The sequence below is a fragment of the Haliotis rufescens genome, unplaced genomic scaffold (genome assembly GCF_023055435.1).
Source record: "Haliotis rufescens isolate VD_foot unplaced genomic scaffold, xgHalRufe1.0.p SCAF_72, whole genome shotgun sequence".
NCBI classification, from domain to species: Eukaryota; Metazoa; Mollusca; class Gastropoda; order Lepetellida; family Haliotidae; genus Haliotis; species Haliotis rufescens.
This window is the reverse complement of record NW_025964364.1, coordinates 518332-530660: the sequence shown is the minus strand read 5'-3', so window position 1 is coordinate 530660 and position 12329 is coordinate 518332. Positions and strand designations below refer to the sequence as shown.

The following is a 12329-nucleotide window of genomic DNA, read 5'->3' as shown; positions in this document are numbered from 1 at the left end:
CTCAGGGACACACCTCACACGTGTGGCCCAGTGACACACCTCACATGTGGCCCAGTGACACACCTCACACGTGTGACCCAGTTACACACCTCACACGTGTGACCCAATGACACACCTCACACGTGTAGCCCAGTGACACACCTCACACGTGTAGCCCAGTGACACACCTCACATGTGTGACTCAGTGACACACCTCACATGTGTGACTCAGTGACCCACATCACACATTTTTGTTGTTTAACACTGTACTAAGCAATATTCCAGCTATATGACTGTGGTTTCTAAGTGGATATACACATTAAACTGCGGCATGGTATCTCAGTGGGTAAACACAATAAAACCAACATTAGGCCAGATTAGTACAAGCATCGAAATACAGCCACAGCCACAGCCACAGCCACACCCATAAGCACGTCACAATATAAGTGCAATAATTTTAAACACAACATTCAACCTCATTTCACCTCACTGGGGACATTAAAGTCTCAAAATCTTCAAAGGCATATTGAGGTACTGGAGTTCAGATTTCAGATTTCCTCCTCAAGAAATAATGTTGACATAATCAGTCTGCCCAATATCATTCAAATTATTCATTATTCCAATAAACAAGTACTCAATTTAGTGTGACCTTATTATGAGGAGGAGGAGGAGGAGCAGAAGTGGAGCGGTTCGCTGGACATACCAGGACATCATCATAGTCCTCGTCATCTTCATTCTCGTCCTCATTCTCATCGTCGTCATCGTCCGGTTCCGGCAGCTCTTCATCGTCCTCCAGTTCTGCCAGGAGCGTGGTTGCCCGGCAACTGTCCAGGAACTCGTTGTCACTCTCGCTGGAGGTGGACGTGAGGCTGCGTGTGAGGGCCTGGCTCAGTGACGTCACATTGGCCATGGTCTGGGTGGTGGTCAGTGTGTTGGACGTCTGACCCGCAGAGGACGTGAGGCTGGGGTAGCTCTGGGCCGCACTGAGGAGATTGCCTAGGTCAACAGCAGAGTGATAGGACAGATACATTCTCCTGATCTCACAGCGTACAACAGCAGAAGGTAGAGTGAGTGAGTGAGTGAGTGAGTGAGGTTTTACACTGTTTCCAGCAATAAGTCCCAGCTGGTCACAGAATGGACAAACAAAGTGTAATTAGGAATTCAACAAGAATCTAGGAGCCAAAGCATAAACTTTTGCTCCCACCTAAACAAATTGCACTTCCTGTTTGCTTAAATCATGTTACCTCTTTAATTGTGTTATTTTCACATTGTGATAGAAAAACTATATATGTTATGTTTCATGACTTGAAAAAAAACAGTATAAAAGCATTACGTTTCAAAACTAAGATTACCCCTATAGTTATCAAACAGAATGCTTGTAAACTATGTGCTAATGGACTTGAGCTAATGCACTCTTTGGAACATCCAGGGAATTCCAGATGAAACAGAAGAGATAATGATTTTCTCATTTAGTGCAGCAGCACCTACAACATAAGAGCTTCACTTACTGGGAGAGTTGGACAGTGCAAGTCGGACCAGACTACTAGCGTTGGCATTGCGGACGATGTTGCTGCCGCTGCCTCCAGAGAGATTGCGGCGCGCTGCGGCAGCAAAAGTGTCGAGGAGGCTGGCAGTCTGCTCCATGCTGGTGGGGAGATTGGGGACGCTGACGCTCATCAGGTTGGTCGGGGAGCTGCGTGTCTGGGAGTCCGCCTTCTTGGCCGCCTCGTTCTTCGCCTGCTTTTCCCGGTTGGCGTTGGAAAGGTGGTGGACCTCCTTCACTCCACCCACGGCGCCCCGCACCGGCTCCTGGGCCACGTCCATCTCGCACGCCGTGTCCATCAAACCACACTCGCTGCTGCCCGCCATGTCCTCGCTGCCTCGGTGCACCACCACCACGGGGTCATTTGTCAGAGTTCTATCAGAGGACTCATCGGCCTGGTCCACTGTCACCATGACGATAGCATCCGAGCTGGCTCGATTCACCATACTCTCAGCAACATTCTCAGCGGCCTGCAAGGACAACAAGGACAACAACCCTGAGTGTCTTGTACTAAAGGATCCAAGGGAATAGTAGAATCATAATGCGGGTTGGTACATGTTATCACAATAAGAGCTGGTAAATGTTTTAGTTCAAGTTGTATCCCTGCAACACTCAAATATCTCCTACCTTCGAATGTCACACTATTGCCCATTCTTAATACTAGCAATACTAGGAAAATATAAATCATTACTATCTCACAACTTAACAATGCCTAACAAGTAGTGAATGTCTTAGCTACACAATGGCAACTTCTCTATTGGATGTAGTGAAGGGCCCTCACCTCCCTCACAGCCTTCATACTGGCCGTCAGATTCTCCGCAGAGGACGCCTGCTCTGTGCTGGCCACGGACGCCTTCGCCTCTGACACCTCGCTCAGACTCGGGGTCGAGCTACTCTTCCTGCTGGTCAGCACACTCACCTGGGAATAAGACCAGCGGGGCTACAATAGGACATTATCACAAAACAACACACTCACCTTTACATCATATGTCACAAAAATACTGCCTGTCAGAACATAATTGTTTACTAATAATATTTATCATATTTTGACAAAAAGTGGGTGTTGAAAGAACCCTTAAGATCAGCTTCAGATTGTTATCCTAGGTCAATATTGATGGTCAGATAGACTATATTGAAGGTCCTCAGATATTTCTACCAGTTCTTTCAAGCAAGTGTAACAGATTATTAGATGCAGATCTCCTTGATAGAAGCAGATCAAGCCTAGGACATAACCGGTGAACCTGTAGCCATGAAGTGTTGACCTCACCTTCACCTTGTCAGACACGGATGATCCAACTGTTCTGTTCTTGGCCATGCCTGTCGCAGTCTGCTCTGTCTTGGTGAACCGCAACTTGTCGGGGTCATGTGATGGAGCAAGGGCAAGGTCAAATTTCCCCTCGGCTCCCATCCTGTAGGAGTTGGAGCCACCAGCATCCCATGTAACATCCACCCAGCCTGCAGCAGACAACATCATCTACATCACCACCAACTTCCACAACCGTGACACCTCCTACATCACCACCATCTTCCACAACGGTGACACCTCCTACATCTACACCAACTTCTACAACGGTGACACCTCCTACATCTACACCAACTTCCACAACAGTGACACCTCCTACATCTACACCAACTTCTACAACAGTGACACCTCCTACATCACCACAATCTTCCACAACGGTGACACCTCCTACATCTACACCAACTTCCACAACAGTGACACCTCCTACATAACCACCATCTTCCACAACCGTGACACCTCCTACATAACCACCATCTTCCACAACGGTGACACCTCCTACATCTACACCAACTTCTACAACGGTGACACCTCCTACATCTACACCAACTTCTACAACGGTGACACCTCCTACATCTACACCAACTTCTACAACGGTGACACCTCCTACATCTACACCAACTTCCACAACAGTGACACCTCCTACATCTACACCAACTTCTACAACGGTGACACCTCCTACATCTATACCAACTTCTACAACAGTGACACCTCCTACATCACCACCATCTTCCACAACAGTGACACCTCCTACATCTACACCAACTTCTACAACGGTGACACCTCCTACATCTACACCAACTTCTACAACGGTGACACCTCCTACATCTACACCAACTTCTACAACGGTGACACCTCCTACATCTACACCAACTTCCACAACAGTGACACCTCCTACATCTACACCAACTTCTACAACAGTGACACCTCCTACATCACCACCATCTTCCACAACCGTGACACCTCCTACATAACCACCATCTTCCACAACGGTGACACCTCCTACATCTACACCAACTTCCACAACAGTGACACCTCCTACATCTACACCAACTTCTACAACGGTGACACCTCCTACATCTCCCCCAACTTCTACAACGGTGACACCTCCTACATCTACACCAACTTCCATACCAGTGACACCTCCTACATCTACACCAACTTCTATAACAGTGACACCTCCTACATCTACACCAACTTCCACAACAGTGACACCTCCTACATCTACACCAACTTCTACAACAGTGACACCTCCTACATAACCACCATCTTCCACAACCGTGACACCTCCTACATAACCACCATCTTCCACAACGGTGACACCTCCTACATCTACACCAACTTCCACAACAGTGACACCTCCTACATATACACCAACTTCTACAACGGTGACACCTCCTACATCTACACCAACTTCCACAACAGTGACACCTCCTACATCTACACCAACTTCTACAACGGTGACACCTCCTACATATACACCAACTTCCACAACGGTGACACCTCCTACATCTACACCAACTTCTACAACGGTGACACCTCCTACATCTCCCCCATCTTCCACAACGGTGACACCTCCTACATCACCACCATCTTCCACAACGGTGACACCTCCTACATCTACACCAACTTCCACAACAGTGACACCTCCTACATCTACACCAACTTCTATAACAGTGACACCTCCTACATATACACCAACTTCTACAACGGTGACACCTCCTACATCTACACCAACTTCCACAACAGTGACACCTCCTACATCTACACCAACTTCTACAACGGTGACACCTCCTACATCTCCCCCATCTTCCACAACGGTGACACCTCCTACATCACCACCATCTTCCACAACGGTGACACCTCCTACATCTACACCAACTTCTACAACAGTGACACCTCCTACATATACACCAACTTCTACAACGGTGACACCTCCTACATCTACACCAACTTCTACAACGGTGACACCTCCTACATCTACACCAACTTCCATACCAGTGACATCACCATCTACATCAGCACCAACTTCAACAACAGGGACACGTTCTACATCACCACCAATTTCCATACCAGTGACACGTCCTACACCTCAATCACCACCAACTTCCACGCCGGTGACACCGCCTACACACACATCACCACCTACTTCCACATAGGGACACCCCCTACACACAATGTCTGCCTGAGCAGATGTTCAGAGGAGTGAGTGAGTTGGATTAAGGTAGCTTTCAACAGTGTTTATGTCAACTCCCAGAATGACTGCTTGGTGTGGGAGGAATGTCAACAGTGACACCAGTCTCAGGAATGTCCTGGTGCAGCCAACTGGGACGCCTCAAACTACAAGCCATCAGCAGTAGCACCCCCACCCTGGTCCATCACTTAAGATGAACAACACCACGACGACCACCCAGGCATTGTTCAGTAGATGAGACCAGGGTCCGACAGTGAGACTACAAGCCATCAGCAGTAGCACCCCCACCCTGGTCCATCACTTAAGATGAACAACACCATGACAACCACCCAAGCATTGTTCCGTAGATGAGACCAGGGTCTGACAGTGAGACAGACAGGCAGTGGGGTGAACCGACTGTCAGGCTCCTCACCATTATGTAGCTCCCCCGTGACGAGCCCCTCCCCCGGGGGACTGCCGTCCTGGTCCCGCCACTTCCAGTCCATCCCTCGCACCACCCTCGCACCCGGCATCATCTGCTTCAGCACGTGGGTCCGCAGGATCCGCCGCTGCCGTCGCAGGTTTGCCTCGGCTTCGCGGGCTGCCTTGCCTGAAACATGTTTTGTTTGTTTAATTTGTTTGTTGTTTAACACCACACTCAGCAATATACCAACTATATGAAGGTGGGCTGTAAATAATCGAGTCTGGACCAGACAATCCAGTGACTGACATGAGCATTGATCCATGCAATTGGGATATGATCACATGTATCAACCAAGTCAGCGAGCCTGACCATTCATTACCGTTAGTCACCTCTTACGACACGCATAGTCACCTTTTATGGCAAGCAAGGGTTGCTGAAGACCTATTCTACCCCGGATCTTCACGGATGTACCTGAAACATGTATAGTACTGTGACAGGTGAATATTCTTCAGTGTCCGGCATCAAGCTGGGTCCTGGAATGCTTGAAGTTTGTTCCACTAGTATTTGTGTCTAGGGATCCCCTGAATGTATAACCTTATACAAAAGGGTTATCTCCCTTTGGAAAATCTTGGTTAGAAATGGTCATCTTTGTCATAAGAGGTGACTGACTCTCCGACCTTGTTGGTGTAGATCGATGCTCATGATCTTATTACCGCCATCGAACAGCTGGAATATTGAGGAGTTGGGCATTTAGACAAAGAAGTGTTGTGACAAGGACCCCCAGTGGAACACTGGTATTCCAGTCCGGGCATCTTCCCAAAGCAAGAGACTTAACTGACTATAAAAGTCCAGTTTCCACCCATGCCAAACTAGGCTGGTATTATGGAGTTACAGTTTGGCCGGACTTAAGAGTTTTATCACAATACAGATCTTGATTATCGATCAGATCATCTTGACTAGGCGCCACCATTTTGTTTGAAACAAATGAAAGTGATACAAGAGGTGGAATCTAATTTGTCCATAGGAGATCGAGCCCAGGAATTCCAGCCTAGTTCGGCAAGGGTGGAAACTGGACTTTTAAAATCAGTTAACTCCCTTGCCTCAGAATATGGTGTTCGGGGTACTGACAGCACCTTACACCAAACAAGTACAACCAGGAATTCTCTGGGAGAAAAGGAAACATTTTATGAAATCTTATCCCTCACAACCAAATATGAGTTAATGTGTGCAAGTCTGTACTTTTCTACTAACACAACCTTAAGGATCTTGTCAAAACTGGGAGGTTATGAACCAATACTATTTTGATAGAGCTGTGTAGACACCTACCTATATCATCACAGACACCTACCTATATCATCACAGACACCTACCTATATCATCACAGACACCTACCTATATCATCACAGACACCGGTGACAGTCCCGTAGATCTCAAAGCCTGACAGGGAGAGGTAGTGAGTCTGGCCACTAGCGTTCTTCCCGGTCTGGTGTAGACGCACGTGACGCCAGCCCTGCTTCTCATCCTTGGGAGCCTCCACCGGCCACGACGCTGTCGACCTGCACAGATGGGGAACATTTCTATAGAAACAAACTCGCCAACTTCACCGTCAGATTGACACCACCGTCAGGCTGAAACACCATCGTCTGAATGACACCACCAAGAGGTTGACACAGGCCACATACATCCCTCCATACATCATACAGCCCTCCAAACATCATACAGGCCACATACAGCCCTCCATTCATCATACAGGCTACATACACCCCTCCATACATCATACAGGCCACATACAGTCCTCCATACATCATACAGGCCACATACAGTCCTCCATACATCATACAGGCCACATACAGCCCTCCATACATCATACAGCCCTCCATACATCATACAGGCCACATACAGCCCTCCATACATCATACAGGCCACATACAGTCCTCCATACATCATACAGGCCACATACAGCCCTCCATACATCATACAGCCCTCCATACATCATACAGGCCACATACAGCCCTCCATACATCATACAGGCCACATACAGTCCTCCATACATCATACAGCCCTCCATACATCATACAGGCCACATACAACCCTCCATACATCATACAGGCCACATACATCCCTCCATACATCATACAGGCCACATACAGCCCTCCATACATCATACAGGCCACATACAGTCCTCCATACATCATACAGGCCACATACAGCCCTCCATACATCATACAGGCCACATACAGCCCTCCATACATCATACAGGCCACATACAGCCCTCCATACATCATACAGGCCACATACATCCCTCCATACATCATACAGGCCACATACAGCCCTCCATACATCATACAGGCCACATACAGCCCTCCATACATCATACAGGCCACATACAGCCCTCCATACATCATACAGGCCACATACAGCCCTCCATACATCATACAGGCCACATACAGCCCTCCATACATCATATAGGCCACATACAGCCCTCCATACATAATGGCCAAAACATCAAAATGGTTGCTTGTGTATAACACTGCAATGCTTTTTCATCACTGTGGAACTTTTCACCTTTCACTCACAGAATCACCAGGGGGCAAGATCGACAAGTGAACAATGTCAACGTTACAAGGGGCCTTGAACAACTTCATTTCTGAGTAATACTGGGCTGTTATCTGAAAGAGGGTTAGAGGTTACACGGGTCCCCATGGTTTTAACATCGGTCTAAAGCTCTAGACATGCTTCTCTGATACAATGCCTTCATTCCACAATGATTATCTTCAACTTGTGTACTGACCCTGGTTCGTTGAGCGAGCAGTCGTCGGTGTGGTGGTAGAGTGTCTGCCAGGTGATTCCATCCTTCGACATCTGGTAGTTCCAGTTGCGCAGTGCCGATCTGTAAAGTTAATGATATCATGGTCAGACCAACTCCCTTCAACACTGTTACTTGGCAAGAATATTCAATGACAACAAATGCTTGCCATTTGACTTTATTTAACTGTTCACATTCTCACTGAACCAGAGCATCGTCTCCACTAAAGACGAAGACACAGCAGACAGCAGCACCACCTGAATATCACCCTCACACTAGCAACAATCTGGACACAATCTGGGTCATTTCTTTTTAGTCTGCTATGCTCAGCTTATGACAGCCCATACACTGAAAGTAACATTCATTGACTATGATGTCAGAGTACAAGTTCAGGTTTGGGGAGGATTGTAAATTAACAATAGAAAATGTAAGAGTGTTACAGAAAGAACAACAAACGTCAGTGCGAGAATACTTACTTTCCGTATCCCCTGGCGTGGCGGAGCGTGTAGCATGTTGGGATGATCCACACGCCCAGGTCGATGGCGAACCACGCTTTCCTGCAAGTACCATTCAGCAGCAATGTAGACGTGTAATGTGTGGGTGGGTGAAAACTGGGCATCACGCCACTACAGTACTTCAGTTACATCAATGTGTCAGCCTAATGTTGGGGGGAGAGCCTGGAGTGATGCAGGTCAAAGATGTGTACAGCACTGTGGTGAAACCCATGAGTGTGAGGGCTGACAAAACCATGGATCATAGATGTCCTTGTGAACACACAGTACTTTATGTATGATCACCCAGAACTAAATGTATGATCACCCAGTACTTTATGTATGATCACCCAGAACTTAATGCATGATCACCCAGTACTTTATGTACGATCACCCAGTACTCTATGTATGATCACCCAGTACTCTACGTATGATCACCCAGTACTTTATGTATGATCACCCAGTACTTTATGTATGATCACCCAGTACTTTATGTATGATCACCCAGTACTCTATGTATGATCACCCAGTACTTTATGTATGATCACCCAGTACTTTATGTATGATCACCCAGTACTTTATGTATGATCACCCAGTACTTTATGTGTGATCACCCAGTACTTTATGTATGATCACCCAGTACTTTATGTATGATCACCCAATACTTTATGTATGATCACCCAGTACTTTATGTATGATCACCCAGTACTTTATGTATGATCACCCAGTACTTTATGTGTGATCACCCAGTACTTTATGTATGATCACCCAGTACTTTATGTATGATCACCCAATACTTTATGTATGATCACCCAGTACTTTATGTATGATCACCAAGCACTCTATGTATGATCACCCAGTACTTTATGTATGATCACCCAGTACTTTATGTATGATCGACCAGTACTCTATGTGTGATCACCCAGTACTTTATGTATGATCACCCAGTACTCTATGTATGATCACCCAGTACTTTATGTATGATCACCCAGTACTCTATGTGTGATCACCCAGTACTTTATGTATGATCACCCAGTACTTTACGTATGATCACCCAGTACTCTATGTATGATCAGTGTCATCGTTGGTGGGGTGTGTATATACATACTTGTCATCATTGGTGTGGCAGTTTAGGGCAGCACTGTCCCTACACAGTATGTCCTCCAGTTTGCCGTACGGCAGATTGCGGCCCTCGGACGACGTGACGACCACCAGGCCATACTGAGCAGGGTTCACCCACTCGTAGGCAGTTCTGGAACAAACAAAGATTCCGATTGGTCCAATTATTAAACAAGCAGAGCTAGGCCCTGTTCCACATAGTGACCTTAGAGCTACGGGCATCGTGTTGAAAGTACAGGACTGACGATCTTATAGTTTTATCATAGAGAGTGTTCTGGCTGATACAAGTGTCAACATTTATCACAAAAGTGTTACTACTAAATGTTCCACCAATACAAAACATTTGCATCTGCTAATTGTAAATCAACTTTCAGAGTTACTTTAGTTTGAGATTGGCCACTTTACCTGGCAGCAGAGATTAATGCTCAACTTTGGGTCATCAATTCTACTTGTAAGGTGATAAATGCATGTCTTCAGTAACCATCTATCCTAAAATACATCCTTGGTATGATGGTCTCATGGGAAAAAACATTCATGTACCTACTTTTTATATTCAGGGGACAGTTCTCATCCTCAGAGAACATTAAATGTTAAATGTTGATACATTTCTGGGAACCGTCTGCCTCAAGTAAACATGGAAGCTAAGCCTCTGTGAATATATTTACACCTGGCTGTATAATGACGTGTTTACTGTTTGTCTGAAGATACCATGTGTTCCCTACCTTGCGTTGGTGCCTTACACCTGGCTGTATAATGACGTGTTTACTGTTTGTCTGAAGATACCATGTGTTCCCTACCTTGCGTTGGTGCCTTACACCTGGCTGTATAATGACGTGTTTACTGTTAGTCTGAAGATACCATGTGTTCCCTACCTTGCGTTGGTGCCTTACACCTGGCTGTATAATGATGTGTTTACTGTTAGTCTGAAGAAACCATGTGTTCCCTACCTTGCGTTGGTGCCTTACACCTGGCTGTTTAATGACGTGTTTACTGTTAGTCTGAAGATACCATGTGTTCCCAACCTTGCGTTGGTGCCTTACACCTGGCTGTATAATGACGTGTTTACTGTTAGTCTGAAGATACCATGTGTTCCCTACCTTGCGTTGGTGCCTTACACCTGGCTGTATAATGACGTGTTTACTGTTAGTCTGAAGATACCATGTGTTCCCTACCTTGCGTTGGTGCCTTACACCTGGCTGTATAATGACGTGTTTACTGTTAGTCTGAAGATACCATGTGTTCCCTACCTTGCGTTGGTGTCTTACACCTGGCTGTATAATGACGTGTTTACTGTTAGTCTGAAGATACCATGTGTTCCCTACCTTGCGTTGGTGCCTTACACCTGGCTGTATAACAACGTGTTTACTGTTTGTCTGAAGATACCATGTGTTCCCTACCTTGCGTTGGTGCCTTACACCTGGCTGTATAATGACGTGTTTACTGTTAGTCTGAAGATACCATATGTTCCCTACCTTGCGTTCGTGCCTTACACCTGGCTGTATAACGACGTGTTTACTGTTAGTCTGAAGATACCATGTGTTCCCTACCTTGCGTTGGTGCCTTACACCTGGCTGTATAATGACGTGTTTACTGTTTGTCTGAAGATACCATGTGTTCCCTACCTTGCGTTGGTGCCTTACACCTGGCTGTATAATGACGTGTTTACTGTTAATCTGAAGATACCATGTGTTCCCTACCTTGCGTTGGTGCCTTACACCTGGCTGTATAATGACGTGTTTACTGTTAGTCTGAAGATACCATATGTTCCCTACCTTGCGTTGGTGCCTTACACCTGGCTGTATAATGACGTGTTTACTGTTAGTCTGAAGATACCATGTGTTCCCTACCTTGCGTTGGTGCCTTACACCTGGCTGTATAATGACGTGTTTACTGTTAGTCTGAAGATACCATGTGTTCCCTACCTTGCGTTGGTGCCTTACACCTGGCTGTATAATGACGTGTTTACTGTTAGTCTGAAGATACCATATGTTCCCTACCTTGCGTTGGTGCCTTACACCTGGCTGTATAATGACGTGTTTACTGTTTGTCTGAAGATACCATGTGTTCCCTACCTTGCGTTGGTGCCTTACACCTGGCTGTATAATGACGTGTTTACTGTTAGTCTGAAGATACCATGTGTTCCCTACCTTGCGTTGGTGCCTTACACCTGGCTGTATAATGATGTGTTTACTGTTAGTCTGAAGAAACCATGTGTTCCCTACCTTGCGTTGGTGCCTTACACCTGGCTGTTTAATGACGTGTTTACTGTTAGTCTGAAGATACCATGTGTTCCCTACCTTGCGTTGGTGCCTTACACCTGGCTGTATAATGATGTGTTTACTGTTAGTCTGAAGATACCATGTGTTCCCTACCTTGCGTTGGTGCCTTACACCTGGCTGTATAATGACGTGTTTACTGTTAGTCTGAAGATACCATATGTTCCCTACCTTGCGTTGGTGCCTTACACCTGGCTGTATAATGACGTGTTTACTGT

General features: G+C 46.2%; 1 protein-coding gene across 8 annotated transcripts in view; it reads right to left on the bottom strand.

Moving 5' to 3' along the window:
* Positions 1-12329, bottom strand: part of LOC124125385 (E3 ubiquitin-protein ligase HECTD1-like) — a 100827-nt gene that overhangs the window by 22022 nt on the left and 66476 nt on the right. For 3 of the 8 annotated variants that reach the window (XM_048388473.1, XM_048388475.1, XM_048388478.1), the window contains 9 exons: positions 9825-9968; positions 8702-8782; positions 8211-8309; positions 6812-6975; positions 5429-5605; positions 2790-2977; positions 2304-2441; positions 1488-1992; positions 629-984 (listed from right to left, as the gene is read on the bottom strand). In XM_048388473.1, coding sequence (XP_048244430.1) covers positions 629-984; positions 1488-1992; positions 2304-2441; positions 2790-2977; positions 5429-5605; positions 6812-6975; positions 8211-8309; positions 8702-8782; positions 9825-9968 — 1852 coding nt within the window. The remainder of the gene's footprint in view (positions 1-628; positions 985-1487; positions 1993-2303; positions 2442-2789; positions 2978-5428; positions 5606-6811; positions 6976-8210; positions 8310-8701; positions 8783-9824; positions 9969-12329) is intronic. The other 5 variants (XM_048388476.1, XM_048388479.1, XM_048388477.1 and 2 more) reach the window with 3 other exon arrangements.